This window comes from Cardiocondyla obscurior, linkage group LG03 (genome assembly GCF_019399895.1).
Source record: "Cardiocondyla obscurior isolate alpha-2009 linkage group LG03, Cobs3.1, whole genome shotgun sequence".
In the NCBI taxonomy this organism is placed as follows: domain Eukaryota; kingdom Metazoa; phylum Arthropoda; class Insecta; order Hymenoptera; family Formicidae; genus Cardiocondyla; species Cardiocondyla obscurior.
In genome coordinates this window covers 5947595-5973903 of record NC_091866.1, presented here as the reverse complement: position 1 = coordinate 5973903, position 26309 = coordinate 5947595, and the positions used below count along the sequence as shown (strand labels likewise).

The 26309-nt window shown below is 38.1% G+C and overlaps 4 protein-coding genes and 1 pseudogene across 4 annotated transcripts; 1 reads left to right on the top strand and 4 right to left on the bottom strand.

Annotated features, from left to right (window-relative positions):
* Positions 1–5170: 5170 nt before the first annotated feature.
* Positions 5171–6373, bottom strand: LOC139113826 (uncharacterized). Its single transcript, XM_070675246.1, has 3 exons — positions 5938–6373; positions 5539–5835; positions 5171–5415 (listed from the first exon to the last, which is right to left on the bottom strand). The coding sequence occupies exons 1-3, from the start codon at positions 6371–6373 to the stop codon at positions 5171–5173; spliced, it is 978 nt and encodes a 325-aa protein (XP_070531347.1).
* A 2417-nt stretch (positions 6374–8790) lies between these two features.
* LOC139113911 (uncharacterized) lies at positions 8791–12183 on the top strand. The gene is made up of 2 exons (XM_070675358.1): positions 8791–9628; positions 9766–12183. The coding sequence occupies exons 1-2, from the start codon at positions 9381–9383 to the stop codon at positions 10592–10594; spliced, it is 1077 nt and encodes a 358-aa protein (XP_070531459.1). The 5' UTR covers positions 8791–9380; the 3' UTR covers positions 10595–12183.
* A 12-nt stretch (positions 12184–12195) lies between these two features.
* LOC139113910 (uncharacterized) lies at positions 12196–13010 on the bottom strand (annotated as a pseudogene).
* LOC139113824 (uncharacterized) lies at positions 13011–14756 on the bottom strand. Its single transcript, XM_070675244.1, has one exon. It carries the CDS (start codon positions 14754–14756, stop codon positions 13011–13013), a length of 1746 nt encoding a protein of 581 aa, XP_070531345.1.
* Positions 14757–14771: 15 nt separating this feature from the next.
* LOC139101215 (uncharacterized) lies at positions 14772–18502 on the bottom strand. Its single transcript, XM_070654209.1, has one exon. It carries the CDS (start codon positions 15947–15949, stop codon positions 14867–14869), a length of 1083 nt encoding a protein of 360 aa, XP_070510310.1. The 5' UTR covers positions 15950–18502; the 3' UTR covers positions 14772–14866.
* Between the last annotated feature and the right edge of the window lie 7807 nt (positions 18503–26309).

Genomic DNA, 26309 nt, shown 5'->3' with positions numbered 1-26309 from the left:
AATTTGGAGTATGAATAAAGTTTTAATTTTAATAAAACACATTTTTCTTGATTTAATAAAAGTTGTTTAATAAAATAACTAAAATTTTGAATACAGCATTTATTAACAATGTCTACTGAATCAAATCAACTAATATTAACGCCAAATTTTTCATTAAATCAACGACAGATTTTCTTCAGAGAAATAAATATTTTGTAGTTTTAATTTTATATTTAGCTGCACATATCACAAGTTCGATTAAAGTAACGTAATTTTAGATGCTTCGTAATTCCACAATCATCAATTTCAACTGAATATCAATTAATGTAACTAAATATGTATTTCGTTAAACTTCATATTTTGTTTTTTAAAGCAGTCTTTTAGTTTCAGACAGAAGAGTTTGGTTTATTTAATTAATAGTTTCTTAAGATAACTGACGCTATCTACAAATTAAACAAATATGTTTATATATCAAAGCCTTATTTAATTGTATTAACCGCAAATGGTTATATTAAACACATACTTTTTTTACTTTAAAAATGTTTTATTTAAAATGTTAACAAATTATTTTGTCTAATTCGGAATATATTTTTTTGCACGTATGCAAACAAATAATTTAGTAAGGTGAAATAAATTTTACCTTTTTTAACTAAATTTTTTTCTCAGTGTAGGTTCATGCTTGTACGGTTTCACATAAATTTGTAATATTAAATAGAATAGAATGGACTTCATCCAATGCCCATTCTCGTAATCGAGACGCACCAAATACCTTTTATTTTAAAAAAGTAATTTTTGGAAAATGTCACTTATTTTATAGTTATCAAGAATCACGTTAGTTTTTCGAGGTTACGTGTACGTGCAATAAAATCATCATATCATTACGCGAGGCTTTTAATTCAAAGTTATTAAAATTTTCAAATCTCAACAACGGTTCAACAAATCATTTTCTATATATAATCCTTTAAAAACTTATATTTTATCAAGACTCGAGATTCTCGAGAAAAATCTTTGGCTACGTTCAGCAGAAAAATCTACTTTACAATTTAGTAAACACCATATCAAATTTAATTTGTATCATTATTTTTTAACAAATTTTTTATAAATGTCTAAATTAAATATCAATCAGATTTTATTACATTTTTTTCATTAATGATTACTTCTTGATCCATATATGCAATTTGTTAAATATATTTATTTCTATCAATTTTTTGTAAAAAAAGTATGGTAATTATGCATAAAAGGGTAGTCCTCTTCGATTTTGATGACCTTGAGATATGTTGTCAAGGTCACCTCCCTGAGAGACCTTGACCACTTTTTTGAGGTCGGCCCCTCCCCGTTAAAAAAATATTCACTAAGAAAGTTTCAAAAATATGGCAGGTATTTGAACTATATTGACGGGGTATAAATGATTAAATAAAGGTAAAAGTATTATATACATAAATAAATAAAAGTTTTTTAAAGTGCTAAATCGTTATATTTATTATTTGTATATTTTTTATACATTAATGACGTGATTACAAAATTAAATTTGTGGACTATTAATCCAGTATGGGCTACACAGTAGAACAATTAAATAAGAACCCGTGGCTTGCAGTGCAAGACGTTATTGGTGATGCAAGAACATGGCCTAAATTTATACGCGAAATATTTTGGAACAAAAATTTTAAGAATCACAATCGAATGATTGTCGTTAATTTTGCATATTTAAATGCTATTTCTGAAGACTTTCTACACGACATCTTAAAGTTCACATTAAAAAGTGCTTATACAAACGAGAGACGACGCAACGTTAAAGATAGGTTTCTATATTTAAATCACGAAGTAAGTTAATTTTTTTATAACTATTACATATTAAATATATATAATATATATTTAATTAATAATTTTTATAAATTTGTAGGAATTTGGACGAAGTCGACGTAGTCGTGTTTATAGCTACAGCATTTACTTCAAAGAAATGCTAAATTTAAATTTCGAATCACGTAATTAATGCATAAAAAATATACAAATAATAAATATAACAATTTAGCACTTTAAAAAACTTTTATTTATTTATGTATATAACACTTTTACCTTTATTTAATCATTTATACCCCGTCAATATAGTTCAAATACCTGCCATATTTTTGAAACTTTCTTAGTGAATATTTTTTTAACGGGGAAGGGCCGAAGTAGGGAATAAACACGGGTTCCCCAGGAGCTGGGAGGAGGGGACGGGGGAAATCCGAGATGAGGAAGCAGGTAGCCGTAGGTGGGAAGAGACGGAGGGGGTATCTGTCGCCCATTTATATCCCCCCCCCGTTTCTTCCCACCTACGACTACCTCTCCCCGCGCTCCTCTCATCGCGGACTTTTTTCCCCCGTCCCCTCGCCTCCCTCAACGCTCCTGAGTTAGAACCCGTGTTTATTCCCCCTCACAAAACTCCGCGCTAGCAACAACCGTTATTATATTACAAATACAATAAAAACTTACGTTTTTTAATTTTCTTGTATTCTTTTTATCGGCAGCAATTTGCTGTCCGCCAAAACGGATTGTTTTATGTGGGTGCACAAGTTTATCTGCTTATCAAGTACATATATGCGCTTGTCACTCACGGGATTTTCAGGAATTGAACGAAGAGTTCTGTCTAATATTAATATTCCACCACGGCTGCTTTCACGACATAAGCGATTGTCTAAATATAAGCTAAATTGAGCTAAACTGTGATTTTGGTGTGTACCACACCACACACCGCCTGTACTGAATGGGGTACGATCCCCCAACTCGCGACGCGCAAGAATATGCAGTAGCGACGAACACTTTTCCATTTGAGAGAAATTAGACGTTACACTTAAAAAAATTAGCATACGACTGACAGGCTACAGCTGTGAGCTCACTGCTGACAGTCAGAAAGTAAAACGAAAGAATTTTTTATCAACAGCAGTCCCGAAGGTGTGACATATACTCATGCGAATCTTTTTACAGCGTTTAGCACGTTTGAAACTTAAGATGCATTTTTATCATGCAATGAGAGATTAAGAAATTATTTCATTTAAAAGATGTATCTCGAAAAATGCGACATATACTTATGCAAATTTTTCTTATAGCTACACGTTTGAAACTCAAGATGCATTCTTGCACATAATGTGAAATTATTTTATATTAAAAATATAAATTTGCAAATATTTTTTTCTTATAAACAATATATTTAATATAAACATTTTTGAAATATAATATAAACATTTAAAACATATACTCATGCGAATCTTTCTTTGAAAATAAGAGCATTACAGACTGTCAGAAAGAAAACGAAAGCATTTTTTTATCATCTACTATCCTAAGGTGTGTGTGACATATACCCGTGCGAATCATTTTAAAAAATGCTGTCAAATCGACATGTGTTAAAAATGCATCAATATGCAAAAAATGTATATATAAAGAGAGGCTGTGAGATGAAAATCTATTCAGTCGTGAAGCATTTGAGTTTTTGTGAGCCAATTTTTATTATAAAAGTTTTTGTTTAAAAAATGGATTCTGTCTATAACGATTGTATAGAAAATCACATTGATGTGACATATCCAGCGATTGGGGTAAGAACTATCATGTAAAAATACAAACTATTTTAATGAAAAAAAATGTATCATAATACTTTTTTCAGCGCATATACATAGACAGCGAACCGTTTCATGAGGTGCAAATAAAGCATATCATGAAAATAAAAATTCCACACGTACAGCCCGTAAGTCATCTTTTTACACAAAAATATATTTAAATAATAAAGAATGTAGAAATAAAATAATTTAATTTTTTAATTTTGTAGGATTGGATTGATCCGGAAGAAATCAATATAAAAGGGTTTATTAATATAAAAAAAAAATATGCGAGAAAAAATGAACGCCGTCGCAATAGGGAGTATAATAGATATATTTGGATGGGCCCTCATGAAGGTGGTGATGTTTTCGGGCTGCGCAAGATGTTTAACATGGAAGAAGACATCGCCTTTGCGCCGGAAAGTTGGAATTAGGTAAAAATAAATATATATATTTTTAATATATTATAATTGTATTTTTTTTAATTTATAATTATATTTCAGCCCCCAAAACCTGATTTTAAATTAAGATTAAGATTAAGATTAAGATTAAGATTAAAAATATATGTTTTAAATATTTTATATATTTTATATTTTATATATTTTATATATTATATATATATTTGTTAAAAATAAAAAACATAATTTTACATAAAAAATAATTTTTATTTTAATCTTTACAACTCCTGACGCTACAACCACTAATTGAATATTTTAAGGTGCTACACTTCATCACCATCCGCTAACATAAATTTGTTTATTAAAATTTTTACAACTCCTTTTGATGCTCCAGTTAAATATTTTTAAATACATTTTTTTGTAAAGCGCAATGCGTAAAATGATTATTAATAGGATCTAAAATATTTTGTAAGATTTGACATCTTCATTATCTGCGTCTAAGGTTTCAATGATGCGGTCTTCTCTAACATCACCGTCGAGCATATCAGCCATGTACGTTTCTCATATCTTTTGATATAAGATGCCACACTTCATCGCCATCCCCGTTAACATAAATTTTTTAATCTTTATAATTCCTTTTGGCGCTGCGACCACCAGTTGAATATTTTAAATACATTCTGTAAAGCGCAATGCGTAAGATGATTTCCACATCGCACAGTATTAATAGCATCTAAAATATTTAAAGATTCAATATCTTCATAATCAGCGTCTAAGGTTTCAATGATGTAATCTTCTCTAACATCGTCGTCGAGCATATCAGCCAACCATGCACATTTCTCATATCCTTTGACATATTAAGACGTGACACTTCATCACCATCTACACCTGTTACAGCTGTTGTAATTAATTGTTTTGCCATGTTGTATGGCACGGTTCCTTCTTCCCACGACAATGTATGATGATATTTTATTGTCCAAGAAATGTATGACTTTTCAGATTGTGCCAAAAAATTCCATGGCACTGGATTTTTAAAGATGTAATGAGTTAGAACAGTACCCTTTTTTAGCACTGCAACTTCTTTTACAATAAATCGCCGCCCAATATTAAAACCTTGAAGATCAACAAACGTTGGCGCAATCATGATGAACGCGTGTTTGAAACAATAATGATGTGTAGATAAAATTGTTTCTTTATATATGATAAAAACTGCTGATATAGCAATTTTTATAAGACCTTGCGCACAACGTTAGACAGTGGACTATATTCAACTATGCGATCGTGTAAAATAAGACAATATGCGGTTGTATTTGCAGGAACATTTTCCTTGCAATCAAATTCTAATCGCACGTCTACAGTGGCGCTTTTGATTGACTCGTTCTGTCGAGAGCAATCGATAACAACAAATGGTCCATATGATAGAAATGCTGCTACATTGCAAAAAGCCTCATAAGAACTGTTGCCATAATAAGCTTTACGAAAACGTATATACATATCATAAAGAATGGCGTATCTTTTTTTGTCAAAATCTAAATTCAGATCATCATATGGATAATATTCAGAGTTGAGAAAAAGTTTCACATTCGTTAATTTACAATCATCAAAAATGGTTGATTTTTTAGACATAACGTTTTTGCGATCGGTTTGCAGAGCAAAGATAACGTATCGAGGTTTTTCAAGTTGCGTTGCAGCCTTGACGGCCCAAGAATGTTTTGTAGTACTCTGCAAAAGAGGATATTCATACAAATCCCACGAGCGAAAAGTCATGCTTAAATATCGCCCACTATCCAAAGTTCGCAGCATGGATAATTTATTGACCTCATTTAATATGACATGAGACATTCGCCACTGTATTTTATGCAATTCAATTTCTGGCTCTAATTTCGAATCTCCTATAATGGAATTATTATCATTGCGAGCGCGTATTAAAATTAATTCATGGCGAGCGTTGACAACCACTCGTTTATAATCTTCACAGAAACCTAACAATATACTGAGGGGTACACAAAAATTAAAGAATCCTTCTGACGTAGTTGATGTTTCACTCCATCCAGCATTTTGCAGCATCACAGCATTATCAGATATTAGCGATATATAATTTTTAAGAGTGCTAGTTATTCCAACGTTTCTGTTGCGATCAATTTCTACACCATTGAGTTCATAACGGATTTCATCGAACATAAATGCTACACAATTATTTCCTAGCGCAGCTGTTAACTTATCGTCAGGTTTTTTTATTTTTATTTTTTCCTCAATGTAGAGAAAACTGTCACATGGCAACGTATACAAATCCTGTTGTTGTATTGGTATCCGTATTTCATCACTATATCCAAACGTTGTGTTAGCATATGGGTTGTACGTATGAGTTTCAATTTTAACAATACTATTGTCAAAGATCGGCTTATCATCAATAATCAATATATCAGCCATTTTAGATGTTACACACAATGAAACCCAATGATTTTAAAAATTCTACGTTTGATGTAGTAAGTTTTTTCTTCAATAATTGAACCCCTTTGGTGGAAGCTGTGTATTTAGTTTGTCTCACGTTCGACGTTTTATTCAAAACGAGCATCTCACACTAAAGTCGTCTCCGCACATGCAGTCTCACGGTAATTTCTTCACCACGAAAATCAAGCAATCGTCCGTTCTGATCTACAATGCGAATCGTCAAATCAGTAACGCTTCGTACGACGACTGGAAGGTAAATGATCTGTGTTGGAGTTTCAGATATCTTATATCCAGGTGGAACCTTAGGTGAAAATTCATGTATTGTATGTACACGTTTTCCATTACTGTATGCACCCCCCGTTACACTGCATTCAATGCAAATAACATTTACATTGATAATTTGTATCGGTGCGTCCGATTCATGCCAACGTAACGGCTCGAGTATGCGATCTGATGAAAATCCTAACAACGATCCAATGTTACATAGTTTGGTGAAATTTATTTGATAAATACACTTAATCTCGCTTTTCATCGTATTGTTATTAGCTTTAATCGTTAAAGGATAATCTTTTTCATCATTACCATATGAAATCACGTTCTTTGCAACATCATTGATATGAAGCTCGTCGAGCGTACGTTTTAGATATTCAGCAATATCGCACAGTTCATACGCGCCGTCGGAAATGGTAATACTTTCTCTATCATTATCATCATCAGCATTATCGAAATAGAATGTATTATTTGATGAGTTTACATTAGGAATTGTAAAATACGTTTCAAAATCAGCCAGCCCGAGTTCATATTCTCCATCGCTTAAATCTATAGCGGGAAAGTAGCTCACCGCGAGGATACTACTTTTGCCCGATAACGTGAGCGTCAGCGACATGTTTGATACTGAGTTTACAGCGCATAATGTTTGTTCTTAAATTGTGTATCAATCGTCTGTAGAAACTGTAGACACAATTGCCCACAGTTGTTTTGATTATATCGTTGATATGGTAAGCGATTATATTCAATTTGTGTTGCGTCATTCCCCAGATATCGAGCAAGTTCTTGTGGCGGTCGAAGATTACCAAAACTATCAAAATACATAGCGCGATTTCCTCTTTTCGCATATGCCACCCAGTGGGTACCTAATCCTTCAACTTTATCTAAATTCACAATACCGCTCTCGTTTTGATGTATTCCCCCAATCAGTAAAGTGTCACGCATAAAAACGCCTCTAAAATATGGAATGCGCATGTGTTTCGCTAATTGTCGCAACTGTATATCGGTAGTAGCACCTTTGGGAAGTTTTAACGTTTCATCGGCGTTTTTTTTCCTTTCTTATTTCCATTATTTTTCGAACTCCACCACCACGTTTGTATGGAGCGAGATAAACACCGCGACCTTCCATGGCGTAATTGTGACGTTTCATTTCTTCAAGTTGGCGTTGTGAGGCTTTTTTATCATTTACAGCTTTTGCGATTCCTGCGGCTCCACCAGCGAGCGAACCGATAGCACCCAGTAAGGGCAGAAGCGGTATAACGCCACCACGTTTTGCTATCGGAAGTGTTCGTTTCTTCACCGTTTTCTTCTTCAGCGTATTCTTCCTCGCTACACATAAGCCCATACCAAGTTTCGTTTTTGCTTTCATAGCTGCCCATACGGTCGTGGCTGCGGCCTTTTCACCAAAACTTGAATCTTCTGCGTTAATACGTTGCAGCGCTTTATTGGCAAGAATATTGTCAGCCACGTGGCGCTCTGCGAGATTGTTGCTACGTAAGTAGGCTATATCGTGATCGCGACAAGCCGCATCCAACGGATTAATTCCACGATCTCCTCTGGCAAATCGTTCGTTTAATCGAGTTCCTGGGCCACAAAACTGGTACCCTGGTATGTGCAATTCAAACGGAAGTGCGTTAATCGCTCTGTTTAACAAGCCTCGCCCAATTTTCTCAGACATTCAATACAGTTTTTTATTAATGGCGCAGGACCGTCAACATGCGTTTCATAACTCAATAAATTATAATGTTTTAAACATCGACGGTATTGTTGAACATCTAAATCAGCCTTTAAGTGTTCAGGAAGCTTATTCCACAAATAGTCAATATGTTGCGAAAATCGTTGCAATAAGAATATTTTTGGAATATGTTGTAGTTGTTCAGCGGTTAAATCACAAATATTACAATCGTCCGACAGCAACAAAAACATAGTGAATACTGAGCGTTTAATTTTTATGCACACAACTATAAATATATCAGCATGGATGATATTGATCTCATTTAGAAGGTAGAATGCGGTTCATACAGCAAGCGCCACCAATCAAGGTGGTGAATTTCGATGACAAGTTATTATTCGAGTGTGTGTTACATAGACATGGAAACATGTTACCGAGTTCTATTCGCGCTAAACTAATGTATTAATAAGTCTGTTGGAAAGTCCGCATGGTATACGATTTGAAAACGTTTATGTATACTCGAAATCGTTGCAACAACCAAAATATTAGTATTTGAAAAAGATATTGGCACCAATAGAAGAAATTAAATATTTCACATTTTCAAATAATATTGATGTTGTTCCACCGAGCGAAGCACTTCCGAATTCTATATTTATTTTTGATGACATAGCATGTGATAAGCAGGATGCGGTAAGAGAATACTTTGCAATGGGGCGACACGCGAACGTTGACAGTTTTTATCTTTGTCAAACGTATGCGAAAATACCGAAGCATCTTATACGTGACAATACGAATTTTTTAATTCTATTTAAACAGGATGTTACAAATATGAAACATATATATAATGATCATGTTAACACTGATATGTCATTCGAAGATTTTGATAAATTGTGTCGAATATGTTGGCAACAAAAGTATGGATTTGTGGTGATTGATAAGGACAGTGCTATTTCAAACGGTCGCTATAAAAAGGGATTTAACGACTTCGTGGTATCATAATGTGATCAGTCGTTGTCGATACACCGATTGATAACTGTCAAGCTCAATATGAATAACAACAGTAAACTTAAAAATCGAGAGATAATTGCGAAGAAAATTGCTCAAATGAGCGATTCGATTCGCAAAAAGTATCATGCTATGAAGACGGGAAAAATGGAAGAAGATATCGCGTTGGAGCGACATTTTAAACCCATCGTTGAGCCTCTTAAACAGATTGTAGAAAACACCGTTGGAAACAACGAAGTTGAATCAGCCATATCAAAGAACGAATCGTATTTTCCGGAAAAAAAAGATGTGTTAACGCCAAAACAAAAACGATTAATTACAGCATCTCCAATATCATTACCTGAAGAAAAAGAAGAAAGTAGATCGACACCAAAACAGAATCGATTAATAAATACATAGTTGATATCTTTATTGGGAGAAAAAGTAGATTGACACCAAAACGAAAACGATCAAATGCAACGTCACCGATAACAGCATCGACTCCAATTAAATCAGCGTTAAAACGATCACACACCATACCGTCCACATTAAACGAGACGCCTAAGTTCGCGCAACAACGAAATTTTTCATCAAGGGAACGTTCACACTCACATTCCATTGAAGACGTTTTCGATACCGCAGACGAACCGTTGGTAACATCTATTCGACAAAAGTTGCAAACATCAGAAGGTTGGAAGACTCTTCAAACTCATTATGGACCGTTGGGGCAAAAGTATCTAGGCGCTGTTTTGAGCGGAAAAAAATCTATTAACATCGATAGCGTTTACGGAGTTTATTTCAACGACAATGGAACGATGATTGGCAACAAGCGTGTTGATTTAGATAAAAATGATAATATATTGATAGATGGTAAAAAGTATCCTGGAACAGTGGGACTTTACGAATTGATTTTTATGAGATTTCCCGATGAGAGCAGTTATACTGATACCGATAAAGAAAATTATAAAAGTATACTCATGGCAACGAATGCACATAAACGTGACTACAATTCTCAAAATCAAGTAAAGAGTAACAAGGGTCACAAATATAAGAATATAATCGCTCCTGTGCTGAGTAAAAAAATTGGACAAGGTATACCATACGCTGTAACATTAAACAATAATAAAATCGATTATGTTCATTGGGATGATCCAAACGAGCTCGTAGATCGTCTTCGATTGCTCGAAGCCTCACGCTATGCAGGTCATAACGCTCACGACAATGAGATTTTATCAATTATTGAGGAACTTCGCGAAGTGGGGCTTATTATAAATTGAAGTATGCATACACAATTTAATCATTTGATATCGAAATGCCGATTAACAAGTTTGGAACATTGCTTAAAGATGGTGGAGGAAGTAATACTAATCAACATTATCGATATAATGCGTTAGTTAGAAATTACGTGCGCGATAACGCTCTTTGTGTAACATCCACCGATTACGACGCGCGATCACGCAAAATTAAGCATGTAGCTGAACCTTTGGACGATGATGATGCTGTCAACAAACAATATGTTCAACAAAATTTACAGATTTTAAAGAATGAAATTGTGGAACTTAATAATAATGTTCAACAGAATGTGCAGAATTTAAAAGATCAACTAAATGAACTGAATAAGCAAATGGAAATACTACAGAGTAGTCTACAGGTTGTGGTAAACACGCTTCGCAATAAATTTATTCGCGGTGAACAGAATTAAACAGCTGCCGTTGCCGTTTGCTGTTCCCGTTCCCGTTGCCGCTGCCGTTGCCGTTGCCGTTTCTATTGTTAATACCGTTTTTGTTATCGTTTTCGGTGTTGCTATTGTTCATATTTATGAAAAAAATTTTTTTAATAGTGCGGTAAATCTCATAGCTTTAAAAAAATGTCAAAGAAAATAAGCTCAGAAAAACTACAATTGGTAAACGAATTGCATACACCGGCGAGAAGAAATTTTTCTCGAAGGCGTGTCATAGTGCGCGGGTATGAAGACTTGTGGCAAGCTGATGTAGTCGAGATGCGCCCATACACAAGTGTCAACCAAGGTTACCACTACATATTCACCGTTATCGATGTGCTGAGCAAGCATGCATGGGCTGTACCATTAAAGATAAAAAGCGGTATCGAAGTTGCAACAGCGATTGCAAAGATCTTTCGCAATAATAAAAGATGTCTGAATAATCTTCAAACTGATAAAGGAAAAGAATTTTACAACGCAAACGTACAAAAACTCTTAAAAAAACATAATATTAACCATTATTCTACATACACTGTAATGAAAGCGTCAGTTGTCGAACGATTTAATCGAACGCTTAAAAACGCTATGTGGAAAATGTTTACACTCAATGGAAATTATAAATGGCTTGATTCACTGCAGCAGCTCGTTTTGGATTATAGTATGCGAAAACATCGAACTATTGGTATGCGACCTGTCGATGTTACCCCTGCAAACGCAGGCAAACTCTTGGCAACGGTCTACAGCCGCATAAAGATTGCTGCTCCAGCACGGTTTAAAACTGGTGATTCAGTACGTGTTAGCAAATTCAAAACAATATTTGAAAAAGGCTATACACCAAATTAGACTACGGAAGTATTTACAATCGTCAAAGTGCAAAAAACTAATCCTGTGACATACTTGTTGGAGGATTCTTGTGAAAAACCTATCGCTGGAGGATTCTATGAACAGGAATTGCTTCACGTAAATAATCCTGATGTATATCTTGTTGAAAAAGTGTTACGAAAACAAGGAAATAATGTTTATGTAAAGTGGCTGGGATTTAATAATTCACATAACTCATGGATATGCAAGAATAACGTTTTATAAGAATTTTATATAATTGAAAAAAATTTTTTATTTACAATATATAATGTATAATGTATAATGTATAATGTATAATGTATAATGTATAATATATATAAAAATTTTTTACAACGGAATTTTATAATGCCCCCATGGTAATGTTTCAATAGAATCCTGTATAATATATCGTTTATCATCATATGGACTTAAAGCAGTTTTTTCCTCATGTATAGTATACACTTCGTGCAGCTTAGATCTTATACATGTTTGCTGACGCGTCATTTCTATTTCCTCCTTCAAGCATCGTGTGTAATCATCAAACGTTATCTTCTTGGCGACAACATTACTCTTAACACCTTTAATCTTTTTGTATCTTTTTACCATCTACTCGTAATGCATACATTTTTGCTCGAAGTCCAATAAATTCAGTCATGATCGCTCCATTGTTTTCATCTTTCATCAAACCTGGTACTTTTTTATTGACTTGTGGAATACCATACACATTGTCACAAGCGTAATCACTTGTATCAAATCTATTAATATCACGTTTCATAATCTCATAAACGTCTTCGCACTCTATATGATATATAAGACTGTCTGTGTCAGTATACATAATTTTACATTTATTTTGATAAAGAGGTTGCATGTACTCATGATGAAATTCATATAAACATGTTTTAGATATGTCCAGAATGCACATTCCAACATAGATCGGTTTATTAAATTTCACTTCAAGTTTACGCATTTCAATCGCTACCAGATTTTCGGCGAAAATGCTACGACTATGAAAATTCGGTTTCGAGATCAATGCCTCAGCACCAAATCTGCCCTCCCAATGTGTTACGAGCCTTACATCAACATGATTACGCACGTTCTCCATAGTTTTTCCAAATACTGCATTATTCATTAATTTATACAAGTTTTTTCAAAATCATTTTTGCAAGCGTTCTAAATTTGGTATTAAGTTCTATATAAACACGTAGCCATGGGGATTGTTTAAATTGTAATATGCGATGTATTTTTGTAAGATGCAGTCCATGATTAATACATTGCTGTAAATTGCGATAATGAATGATGTAACGCTTCTTATCATATAAGGTTGCGAGAAGCTTGTCCTGCCGCTTACCGGGTGGCTTATCGCGCGTTGGACAGAATGGCAGGTCGGCATGCGCATCATGTAAACGTTGTGAATACTCTAAATCAACCTCGAAAATATAACCATTGGGTGAGTCTAGTGGCACACTCATCACATCGAAATTAGAAACATTGTCAACCCATTGAAAATCGGCATATGGTAGCGGTTGACACATCGCCCATCCATACAAATTATTAACATCAAAATACATTAAATATGTTGATGATTTTGATGAATCATATGACTGCATATATTTATTATTGGCACATGCATATCTGCTTGAGCATTGACTTAAACCGCCGCGTATACCACGTTCAATAAACATAACCATATCAATGTCAGTAAGAAGTTCAAATTTTACACCCGTGTGTTTTAACATCGCGTCCCACGTAAAACCTGGTAAGGTGTAATAATATGCGGGATCAAGTTTGTAACTCACTATACAGCTGTCTCTAAAGTTTTCAAATATGTCAGCTAATAACAAGACATCAGTTTTTAAATACAGATCACTGTATTCTCCGAGCGTTTGAATTGAGAATCGTTGCCAGATATCTATAGCGTGTGCATAATCATTTTCGGATACTGTATCATCAGTCAATGAGCTGTAAAATGATTCACGTGGAGGCAAACATACATCTTCCAATTTTTCAATACTGTCAACATATTCATATGGAAAGACTCCTTTACGTGTTAATAAATCAAAATTTTCATTAGTTAGATTAGAAAATTCATATCGCGACACTCGCAATTTATCTTTACTTAGAAATGATGCTAACTTCTCAAGACTTGTATTTAGAAATTTAAATGAATCAATAAATCTTAATTTTATACAATTATTTCTATTATCGGTGGTGCTTGTAACATTTTTTGTAAATGATATACATTTCTCTTTCGTTATGGGAAGCAGTTCTATATTTCCTTCATAGGCAGTTGCAATTTCTTTGATAATAAAATGTGCATCGTAACCCGATAAATTATGAAAAACTATGGGAATACAATTCGAATCCATATAATTTATATTACAATTTGAATGTGCTGGTCCTCTATATCGACCGGTTAAGTGACAGTGATCGCGGACTCGTATGTCATCTGATACAAATGGTTTTTCACATATGTGACAATGTGTAGCTTTGTTAAAATTTTCCAACTCGTCTCGTGTAAAATCAGCCATGGGTACATTAGCTGATAAAATTGTTTTTACATTATGCGCTAAATTTTTAAGTTCCTCGGCGAACCATGCGACACAGTTATTACCGCGATGAAACCGATACATTGATAGCGACTTGTTGTATGAACAGCATACATAATACCCTATGCTAAAAACCTTATGATGTTGGTGTGCACATGTAGATGTGGTAGAGTCAGCATTCGTTTTTTCTAGGGTACATTCCAAATCGGCATATACCACAAATGGAAATCGTTCCTTTCTAGTATAGTTGTCAAAACTTAACCATTTTTTTTCATCACATGGTAATATAATTGCGCACTCATTAATTTTTCCACAATCTACGCTGTGTACCATTAATCTTTCACTTGAACTAAAGTAATGTAAGCATCTGGAATAAAGAATATAAATGCATTAAAAATTTTTATTGTATAAAAGAAAAAACATTTTTTTCTTACATTTTATACTTACCGATCACAAAAATATTTCTTACTCTTTGTTTTACTAAGCTGTGAACTTATAAGACGTGATAAATTTTTTATCAATGAAAAATGTCCAACATCATTATCTCGCTGTGTGTACAACAAATGAATGTGTCTCTCTCGTACTTTATCTGTGAGTTGTATTGGTAGAATTTTTTTCTTCTCAATCGTATATATGTTGATGGAAATATTATTAAGATTTTCAAATTTTTTAACATGTTTCATAGTTATTGGAAACTCAATACCTTCAAGATTTAACACTGTTGCATAATGTGGATATGATATTATTCGATCCACATGTTTCTCGGCTGGGTATAGAGCGGCTACCACTGACCATGCGAAACATGCATTGTCAGCAGATTGTATATTTATCACAGCTCTTTTCATTTTAATTTCCTGTGGTAATATCACATGGCACCCAGCATGTAATGGATTGTGTTTATTTACATTTATCATCAAATTATGTATACGCGACAGTGCCCACCCGCTGTCACGTTCTTGAAATTCATCCAAGGATGTGAGAATAGGCTCGATAATGCGTGACTCGTACCACTCTTGTAGATCACTTGAACGAAAGAGTTCACAGTTTTTTGTGCACACACTTTTATTTGCAGTTTTATTGTTAGCCACAAATTCACCATTAAATACAACATTAATTTTTATATTGTTATGTTTATGCATAACATTTTGCACATGTTTTAATACAATGTCTTGCGCATCTTCCAGAAATTTGCGAGGCTCGATATAGTTTGAATTAATTACCACACCAGTTAATATGCGGCTTTCAAAAGCTGTGTCAATTTCACTCCATCGAAGTCCTTTATTTTTTGTATTATGTCCAGCACCCACATGAATGAAACGTTGTTTTGTTAAATCTCTTAAACTTTCGATACGTGCAATACATGCAACTAGTGATTGCTTCGCACCGATTGATAATCTTGCACGTTTATTTCGCCCCTGGTCCTCCAATAATTCGATATATTCTTCACATTGCTGATTCCATGCATTAAATTCTTCTAAAGTCAATCGATCTGCTTGCGCTGTCAACTGTTGCTCTCGTCGATCCATTTTATTCTCGAGATTTCAATATGTTAAATGATAAAATGTGATGTATGCTCCACAGTTTTATATGTGGTATATGACAAACTGCTACGTTTACATTTTTAAGAAAGTTCAATGAATTCATAGCGATTATGTCAGCATTTTAAGTATTAACCTTCATAACGATGGAGAACAAATGAAACACTGGAAGCCGCCTGATAATTTTATATTTTTTCTAATGTTAGCAGTTTTGCACGTGCATATTGTGATAAGTGACATACATGTGGCGTCTACAAATTTTTGCTTAGTATTTTGTTTCAGCACATGTGTATAGCTGCGCCTACAAATTTGCGCTTCTGATGCAATCTTCATAACATTATTACCTATATAAAATCATTGTTTTTTTCATTTAAAACTAAACGCTTGTAATCCACACCATTGCCTGAGATAACTGGCACGTGTGACGTCTACAAATCTTGCAAATCTTGCATTTCCAATGCAGTGCGATGCAGTAGCACGTGTGGTGTCCGCAAATCTTGCAATCTTTATATGATATTATTTTTATTACATTTTAATAGCGGCGCCTACAAATTTGCGCTTCTGATGCAATCTTCATAACATTATCGCCTATATAAAATCACTGTTTTTTTTCATTTTAGACTAAACGCTTGTAATCCACACCATTGCCTGAGATAACTGGCACGTACGGCGTCTGCAAATCTTGCATTTCCAATGCAGTGCAATGCAGTAGCATGTGTGGTGTCCGCAAATCTTGCAATCTTTATATGATATTATTTTTATTACATTTTAATAGCGGCGCCTACAAATTTGCGCTTCTGATGCAATCTTCATAACATTATCGCTTACATAAAATCACTGTTTTTTTCATTTAAGACTAAACGCTTGTAATCCACACCATTGCCTGAGATAACTGGCACGTGCGGCGTCTGCAAATCTTGCATTTCCAATGCAGTGCAGTAGCACGTGTGGTGCCCGCAAATCTTGCATTTCTGATGCAATCTTTATGATATCATTTTTTATTTTAAGACTAATGCTTGTGATCCCCACTATTACCTACAAATGTGATCTATATAAATACCATCGGGTGACAGTTCACTAAATTTATATTTTGTGTTAAGAGAATATGGCTGATTTAAATGCTGTAAATGACAATGGAGAATTAATGGATTTATCTGATGAGGACGATATTGGATTGCCCAACGATAGTGATTATATGAGTGATCAAAGTGAAGATCTTGAAGATTGTATTTCTCGAAAAATAGATTCACCACAACTTTTCGCGCTTAATGGACGTACTAAACATTGTATGTTGTCTTTTTATTATTGCACACCTAGTGAAGCTATTGCAGTATGTGCACCATGTATGATTAATTTAGCTGATGTGGGTGGGCCAATGATTGCCATTCGCAAACATGAAATTGATACTCAAAACGCATTATGCGGTAGATCATGTAGTAATTGTGGACTTCCAATGTATATGATAATTCCATGCAACATGTGTCCTGTGTGTGTTGCCTAGGAATAAAACTTACACAATTTGAAGATTTAATCCCCCCCCCCCCACTTAATTGATGCATTTCTTATTAGTGGTGGGGATATATATATAAAAAATCTCGGAACAATTATATCACATTAAATGTAACACGCGCATCAAACTGATCTGTTATTACCGTTCTTAATGTGATGGATTTTTACGTGCCAACTAATACAAATAAGGAATTTAATGTGCCAGCTAATACATCATATGCGTGTAATATGAATTATTACACGCCAGCTAATGCATCTAGCACATCGTGTGTGAATAATGAGTGAGTATTAATTTTTCTAACTAAAAAATTTTTTTAAATAAAAACTTTATATGGTCATTTTTTTTTGTTTTTACACTAGCTCATCTAAAGATCATGCAATCCGTATTCTATGTAAGCGATATGCATTGACGGCTACGAGTTATAAATATTTAGAAACTGGTGTTAATGTTGGAACACCTAGTTATGTGGAAATTATTATTGGCGATAATCGAGGATTGGAAATGCCGCTATCTCTCGAGGCTTGGAAATCACTCTGCGAGTATCGCGCAAACATTTTAAGTTTGCTCCACAACGATTTTAAAAATCCTCAAGACTTCGTGTACCTCGGTGCGTTGACAGCCAGACTACGCAACTTTAATGGCATGGATGTCTTGCGGTTTGAATCAGCTGGCAAATGCTTAATGATGATGGAATCGACATTTCTTAAAATGATTGATCTTGATGAGTGTATTACATTGGCGTTTAATAAATTAACATCTTTTCTTAAAATAATTGATTCGAAATTTGTACGATTTGCTAGCATCGCTTCCACTGCTAAAACTCGTGACGAGGTTGTAAGCGCGATACATGCTAGCGATTGCTGTGATGGGAATCAAATTGTTGATTGTGAGCTGCTAGCTCTAGTATTTGGAGCGCGAAAATAATATTATATTATATTATATTATATTATATTATATTATATTAAAACATTTTTATTGCCGTCAAAATATACAAATAATGTTATATTTTATAATAAATATATATAATTTAAATGTTTATATTAAAAAATTTTTTATTGTTGCATTTTTTTCTCCAATATCCATGAACTACTGATTGATCTCATACATATTTCTTTAAAAACTTAGAATTAAATGTAAAAAGATTTGCGTAAGTATATGTCACATTTTCGAGATACATCTTTTAAATGAAATAATTTCTTAATCTCTCATTGCGTGATAGAATGCATCTTAAGTTTCAAACGTGCTAAACGCTGTAAAAGATTCTCACGAGTATATGTCACACCTTCGGGACTGCTGTTGATAAAAAAATTCTTTCGTTTTTACTTTCTGACTGTCTGCAGTGAGCTCGTAGCTGTTGCCTGTCAGTCGCATGCTGATTTTTTCAAGTGCAACACGTGTATTAAAAAAAAATAGATGGATAAGTGCTCATCGTTGGTACACATTCTTGCGCGCCGCGAGTTGGGGCATCGTACCCCGTTTAGTGCGGGTGGTGTGTGGTGTGGCGCACACCAAAAAAACAATTCAGCACAATTATATTTATATTACGATAACCGCATACGCGGTGAGTGTGAACGAGGGGAAACATTAACTTTTGATAAAACCCCTCGTTCTATACCCGAAAATCCCGTGGGTGGTGAGTGCGGCTACGTCGTGGACAAAAGATTAAATCTGTGCACCCACGGGAAACGATCGCTTTCGTCGACAGCGAATTGCCGCCAGTAAAAAAAATGCGGCAAAACTAAAAACGTAAGTTTTTAATATCAATTATTTATATTTTATATAAAAATTTGGGGAACGTGTGGGTGGGTTGACGTGAATGGTAGCTGCTAGTGCGGGGTGTTGTGAGGGGAATAAACACGGGTTCTAACTCAGGAGCGTTGAGGGAGGCGAGGGGACGGGGAAAAAATCCGCGATGAGAGGAGCGCGGGGAGAGGTAGCCGTAGGTGGGAAGAGACCGGGGGGTTTCTGTCACCCATTCATATACCCCCCCACGGTCTCTTCCCACCTACGGCTACCTCTCCCCGCGCTCTCTCATCAGGATTTTTCCCCCTCCTCCCTCAAGTTGAACCCGTGTTTATTCTCTACTAAAACGGCTTCGAGTCTCTTATTATGTTCCTTTAGCGTAAATCCGTAGATGACTATATCGTCTAGATACACGAGACACTTAATACCGTGCAGGCCCGATAAGACCGAGTACAATCATGCGCTGAAATGTTGCCGGTGCATTTTTAAGTCCGAAAGGCATCCTGTTGAATTCATAATGTCCCTCGGGTGTAGAAAACGCGGTTTTCTGTTTATGCTCTTCCTTCATCTGGATTTGGTGATATCCCGATGCCAAATCCAGGGTCGTAAAATACTTCGCGTGCCCGAGTTGATCAAGTATATCGGTCATATTTGGAATTGGAAAAGAATCGCCTATTGTAATATCGTTCAGTTTTCTGAAATCGACGACTATTCTTAGTTTTGATTTTCCGGATGCGTCGGCCTTTTTGGGGACAACTAGTATGGGTGCGTTCCATTGGCTTGCGCTGGTTCTTATAATTCCTTCGTCGAGCATCTTCTTTACCTGCTCCCTTACTTCTGCCTTGTGTTTCTCGGGCAGTTGGTAAGGGCGGCAGCTAATTGGCCTACTTTCCTTTTCCGTGACAATTTCGTGCGCGACGGATTCAGTAAAGGAAAGTGGATCGCCTTGCAACTGGAAAATATAGCAGAAACTTTCGCAGATTTTTATCAATTCGCTTTTTTCTTCTTTATTTAAGTGGTTGACTCTAAGTTGCTTCTTAACGTGTTCTCTTCGCTGCTGTACTGCGGCTATATTTGGCTTATCTTGTAACGCGAGCGCGCTGACCCTGCACAATTGTGGCTCCGCTTCTATGTGTACTGCGGGTGTAAGGAATGGCACGACTGTGTCTCGTGTGTTTAATACGCTTATGGCACATATATTATTTTCAGAAGCAACTAGACAATTGCCTATGAACACGCCGGGTTTAAGTTCATCGGCATATATTATTCCGATCTGGTTGCTATCGGTAATGGCTTGTATTATCGTTTCGCTTCTCGGTGGTAGCGTCGTGCGTACGTATGGTTGTAACGGGATCGCGGCGCGATTAATTATCAAAAGTCCGTTCTCGACGTCGTACACGGTACGTTGCGCTTTAAGAAAATCCATCCCGAGTATCCCGTCGTAGGCAATGGGAAATTCGTCGGGCACTACGTGCATAATGTGCGAGATCGTGCTGTCTCGCAAGTAAATTAACACGCGCGTTGTCCCTATCGTTTGCGTCTTATGTCCGGTCACGCCAGTTAGGGCCATCGATTCAGTGTAAATCGGTGTATCGCCCTTCAGTTTCCCCACCTTAACGAGGGTGATAGCTGCACCGGTGTCCAGCAAGAACGTCATCTTCCCGCCCGTGGCTTGTAATACGGGCAGAGTGACTAGATCCAAGTGACGATTCTTGTTGTCGTCCGAGATGTGTGACACCTGATAATCCCGCGCGGGCCGTGTCTCGTAACGGCGTGCTTCGTTATCTCCGCGCGTGTCGTCGTGTGTCGGTTGTCTCGTTGGCGCTCTTGCTCTCTCTTCCGGTAAGGTTGAATGCACCGTGGTCGTGCGTCGGGGTGTTCGCGGGGGAACTCGGTTATCGCGTCGTGCTTCTTGCGGTGTCTCGCTGTCCCTTTTTAATCTACGACATTCTTCGCGCGTATGATACGGCTTATTGCAATAGTTGCAGAACTTGTCCGTGGTGCTAACCCGCGGTATATTTTCGGCCCTGGGCAAGCCGTACCTGGCCGCGTATTTGCCGGTGCGGCACAAAAATCCCGGGTGCCCCTGTCTCCCGCATCTATTGCATGTTGGCACGGGGGAGGCGGTTTGCCGGGGTGCGCGGAAAGTTTCGCTCGATGTACGCTCGCTCGTTGTATGTGCGTACGGGTGCGCTACGCTGTCTCTCTTCCGCTGCCGCTCCTGCTACCGCTTCTTGTAACGTCCTGTAGTTCCGCGACCAGACGATTGTTTGTAAATGCGGCAACAGACCCGTCTGATAATTGTTTAGTACTTGCTTCTGAAGCGAGTTCCATATTCCGCGTTTTTCGTCCGCCGAGTAGTTGGAGTCTTCGCTCAACGCGTTGTATAGCTCGGTTACTAACGTGTCGGCTCGGGTTCCATACGTTTGCGCGCTTTCCCCTGTGCGCTGACGTAGCTGATTGAATTCTAGCTGGAGATGTGCTGTACCTCGTCGCTGTACGTAGCCTTCTTCGATTTCGCGTATAAATTGCGCGAAATTTAAGATTTGTTTTGATTCGAATCGCGAGAGTGCTCGTCCCGTGAGTTTTGTATAAAGTATAGCCGCCAGTAATTCGTCCACGTCTTCCGGGTCTACTTTTCGCGCTGCATACTCGCATGCTTTGACAAACTTTTTCACGTTGTTTTCGTTCCCATCAAACGTGGGTATAAAGCCGATTGCGTTTTGCAGCGTTAAATATTGCCGCGGGTTGTTAAGAGAATGTCGTACATCTCTTTGGGGCCGTCGCGGGGGTGGCACGAGGTGCTGCAAAGAGTCCGCCGTTCTGTTGAGCCTGCTGCCGTATCTTTGCGCGAGGTATTCATTTTCCAACCTTTCTACTCGTGTTGCGGTAAGCGATATCGCGTCGAGTATCGTCAGCATCGCGTCGTCGCGCGTCGTGCCGCCTTGTCGCGATATCGGTGAAGAGTGTCGGTACTGTGGCTGTTATATTTGTGTTCGCGCTGGGTTCCGTGTTGCCGATGGAGTTTTCGCATTGTGAGGTTCGCGCTCTCACGTCTTCCCCGCCTGTAAGCGAGGGCTCGTTCCTTTCGCCGTTATCGGTCATCATGAATACGAATCGCTGGTCTTTGGGCGCAAATATTTCGCTCACTATCGATCCTATTGACGATCGGCGACTTTGATTACCGGGTTCCTCAACTTCTCGGTAATTCACGAAACTCGCGTTGCCGGAATACATGGGTACAGGGAGGGAGATTCCGTTTGTAAATTTGTATATTGCGCTGTCGCGGTCCAAGATTTCGTCGTCTACCGTTATTTCGCGGATAAAACTTCGCGTTTGATTCGTCGATCTATACGGAATTCTTTTAAAGATCGGTTGTAGGTTTTCGGGCTCGGTAATGCCGTTCAACCAAGATAGGCGCGACGTGTGACAATGTAAAAGGAATTCGCCGCGGTACATATAATTTTCTTCGCTTTTCGCCTTGCATGCATATATATAACTAACTCACAATAGCGCCGGTAACAGCATGCTGCTTGGTAGCTGATGAGTCGCGATGTTTTCAGCTTGGCTGCTCGTACGCTTCTCTATCTCGTATTCGGTCTGGTTGGCTGCTTATCTGCGTGGCTGCTTTTCTGCGTGGCTGCTTCTCTGCGTGGCTGCTGCTTCGTAGTTACGCTGGTCAGGGGATGCTCAGGTTTCACGTCCGGCTCTCTTTTGCTTCTGGTATTCTTCTATCTTCTCATTCATGAATGAGTTCTCATGAATTTTTATTTGTTTGTTGCAGAGGTCCCGCACTATCAATCGGACGCCCAGTAAGCGGTGAAAAAAGAGCGACTTGACTCCGGAGGGCGGATCCCACCGTTGCCACCAGTTGTTGCACCGTGAAGGTGCCGTGGGGTCCGTTTTCCGGAGAGACTGGTGTAATCTCGAAAGAATAAAGTCGTCTTTTTATTATATTGGTTTATTTTTTTTATTTCCTTTGTCTTGCGGATTACAGATGGCCACTTCACGCTATTCACTGGATTACAATTTCTCAGCACGATTCTTAATTGCGACTGACTGTCCGGGCCGCGGCTGCCCCTATATATCTCCTACTGTTGCTATGCCAAAATTCATAGCAATCAGCGGAATCGCGGGTGGCAACCGCGACTGTCCTCGGACTTTGCGTCCTGGCCGGAAATGCCGGGTTACCTTGATCGGCGGTATTCTGCCGATCAAGCTAAACGGTCGCGCGCGTGCGACATTCCGGCATTATTCCCGAGTTTCTGTTGCTAAGGGCTCGGGATATAACACTGGCTAACGACGTAAGATTAATTCCGGATAGCGGAGATGTCGGTGACAATTTAAATTCTTTGACTGGGGAAAACAACGAGAAAATACTCGGCCTGCGTTGGAATCCGAAAAATGACGAGTTTGAAATAGAGTCATTAGACGCACCGCGAGGGAAACGCGTGACGAAACGAACGATGCTGGCGGAAATCGCGAGCGTATTCGATCCACTGGGAATACTGGGCCCGTTGACCGTCCGAGCAAAAATGATAATGCAGGAAACGTGGATGGCGAAGATCGATTGGGAACAATCATTACCGCAGGATCTTTATCTGCGGTGGACGTTGTTCAGGGAACAACTTCGCGATTTGAGAACGATGCGGGTCCCCAGATGGGTGGGCACTGAATGCCCGAACGATGCAATTGCATGGGTTTTGCAACGCGAGCGAGCGCGCGTATGGGGCGTGCGTGTACGTCCGAACGGCCACGTCGTGCGGGCAGGTTCGAGTGTCGCTGTTGATTTCGAAGTCGCGAGTCGCACCCGTGAGAGCCGTGTCGTTGCCGCGTCTGGAGCTAACCGCGGCTCTATTATTAGCTCAATTAATAGAAAAACTTGGCGCGGCATTCACGACGAGTCCGTCGAAAATGATTTTATGGTCGGACTCTACGGTCGCGCTCCAGTGGATCGCCTCGCCGTCGCGCAAATGGAAGGCGTTCATCGCCAACCGGGTGGGCGAAATTCAGCGTGCGGCGGGGCACGGAGTGTGGCGACATGTTCCGTCCGCGGAAAATCCTGCGGACATCTTATCTCGTGGAGCGAGCGTGGACGAGCTGCGCGACTCGACTTTGTGGTGGAACGGTCCGGCGTTCCTGCTTTCGGCGGCGGATCGGTGGCCGCAGTTCGATTGCGGCGTTTCGGCGGCGGAACTACCAGAGCAGCGGAAAATAATACTCGTGACGACGGCGGTGGACGGGGAAGTAATACGCGGCTTGCTTGAGCGAGTTTCCAATTTGAATAAAATACTTCGCATTGTGACATCTCGGCTTATGGATTTAGGGATTTCTAGGGGAAATACTGAAAAGGACCAGAGCGTCGATATTTATTTCTCCACTCTAGGTATCCTAAGGTCTAGGTTGGAGTTGCTCTTCTTTAGTTTAAGGGGCAATCTGCATACACCGATTATACCCCGGGATGGCAAGAGCCGTTTCTGCCTTATCATGGGAAGTTAAAAGAATAAATCCCTTTTATCTTAACATTTATTTTTCTTTCGAAGTACAATTATTAATAATATTGTTAAATAATCGGTCGATGGTTTTATTAGGGGGGTTTTCGCCCAAGACTTCCACTTCGGTATCCGAAGTGGTAAGGTCTATTGTTTCTACTACTTGTGGAGGACGATGAATGGTAATGAAGTGGCCCTTCTGAATACTGAGTATTCTGGGGCCTCTGGGCTTAGATGGCCCAGGCTGCGGGTCTTTCGGGGCGGTTTTTTCGGGTGCCCCGAACGAACTAAGAAGGAGAGAACTCGGAGGTTGGTTGGCGGCTGCTTTTTCTGCGGCGATGAGATCCCTCAAACGCCGATAGATCTCCGCCCTTTCGCGCCTTTTCTTCCCGCCTCTATACTTTTTCTTCTATACCATCTAGAATCATAATGCGTAAATGCAGACGATTTTCATCGAGCTTGCTCTATTAGGCAAATGATTTTATGAAATAAGAAGGGAAATTGTGATGCGGAAGGTATGCCTATTGTTTTTGAATTGCATGGATCGCAGACGACCGTTCAGATCGTGGTGCGGCTATGCGTCAAAATATCAATTAAGCACATTACTCGCAGACAATTGGAGAGAAGGGAAAATTGTAATGCAGAAGTATGCAAATCGAGGTTGAGTTGCACGTATTTGCAGACAATTCTTCAGATCGTAATGCAATTGTGCATCTGCGTTTCGATTATGCACATGCTTGCGGACAATTTTAAGGAGAAAGGGGAATCGTGGTACAGTAAGATAGAGACGATTGTGAGAGGAAAGAAATTAAATTGCGAAATGCCAGGATTCGTATTTAAGATGGCGAGTATTGCAGACGACCCTCAGGTCGTAATGCACATTTCGCAGCGAAAATCGAACCTGCACTATTGAGCAATTAATGGTTGAAATAGGAAAGGCTTGATTTGCGAAAAGTTAAGATTTATTAATTAAGATGGCGAGTACTGCAGACAACCCTCAGGTCGTAATGCAAGCTTCGCAGCGGAAAAACAAATCTGCACTTTTGAGCAATCAATTTGATAATTTATTCAGGAATAAAGGTATGGTTCAATACAGAGGAGGAAGAGAAGAACGACTTAGCGGCCAATATTAATTTTAAGCTTTGAACATTTTCTTTAAGCTCCAAGGGCTTGTAGATGTACCAATAACTAGTTACATTGATTTCTCTTATTACTAAAAGGGTCAGGGTTGGAAATGAGGCTAATTGTTTCAAGATTTAAATCAACTTACTTTAGTTTTATTGGTGAATATACGCAGCGCCTTTACAAAGGTAGGTTGGCTCGGATGGTCCACGCAGCGTGATTTCGTTTACAGCTGTAGACTGGAAGCGTCTTTGTAACCCTCGGGTGGCTTCCAAGGTTCGCACAGTTCGATTATTACAAAATTTGGAAAAAGACTGAACGCTCGCTCGGGCCGCGGGCCCGCTTATATAGATCTAGCATCCCTTGCCTTAGACAACAGGAAAGGGGACCTTTTGCGTCTTAGATTTTTGGTATGACGCGGCTAGCGGCGGAGAAAGAGTATGGAATTCTTCGTACATGTACTGTTTATTAATTTGGGGGG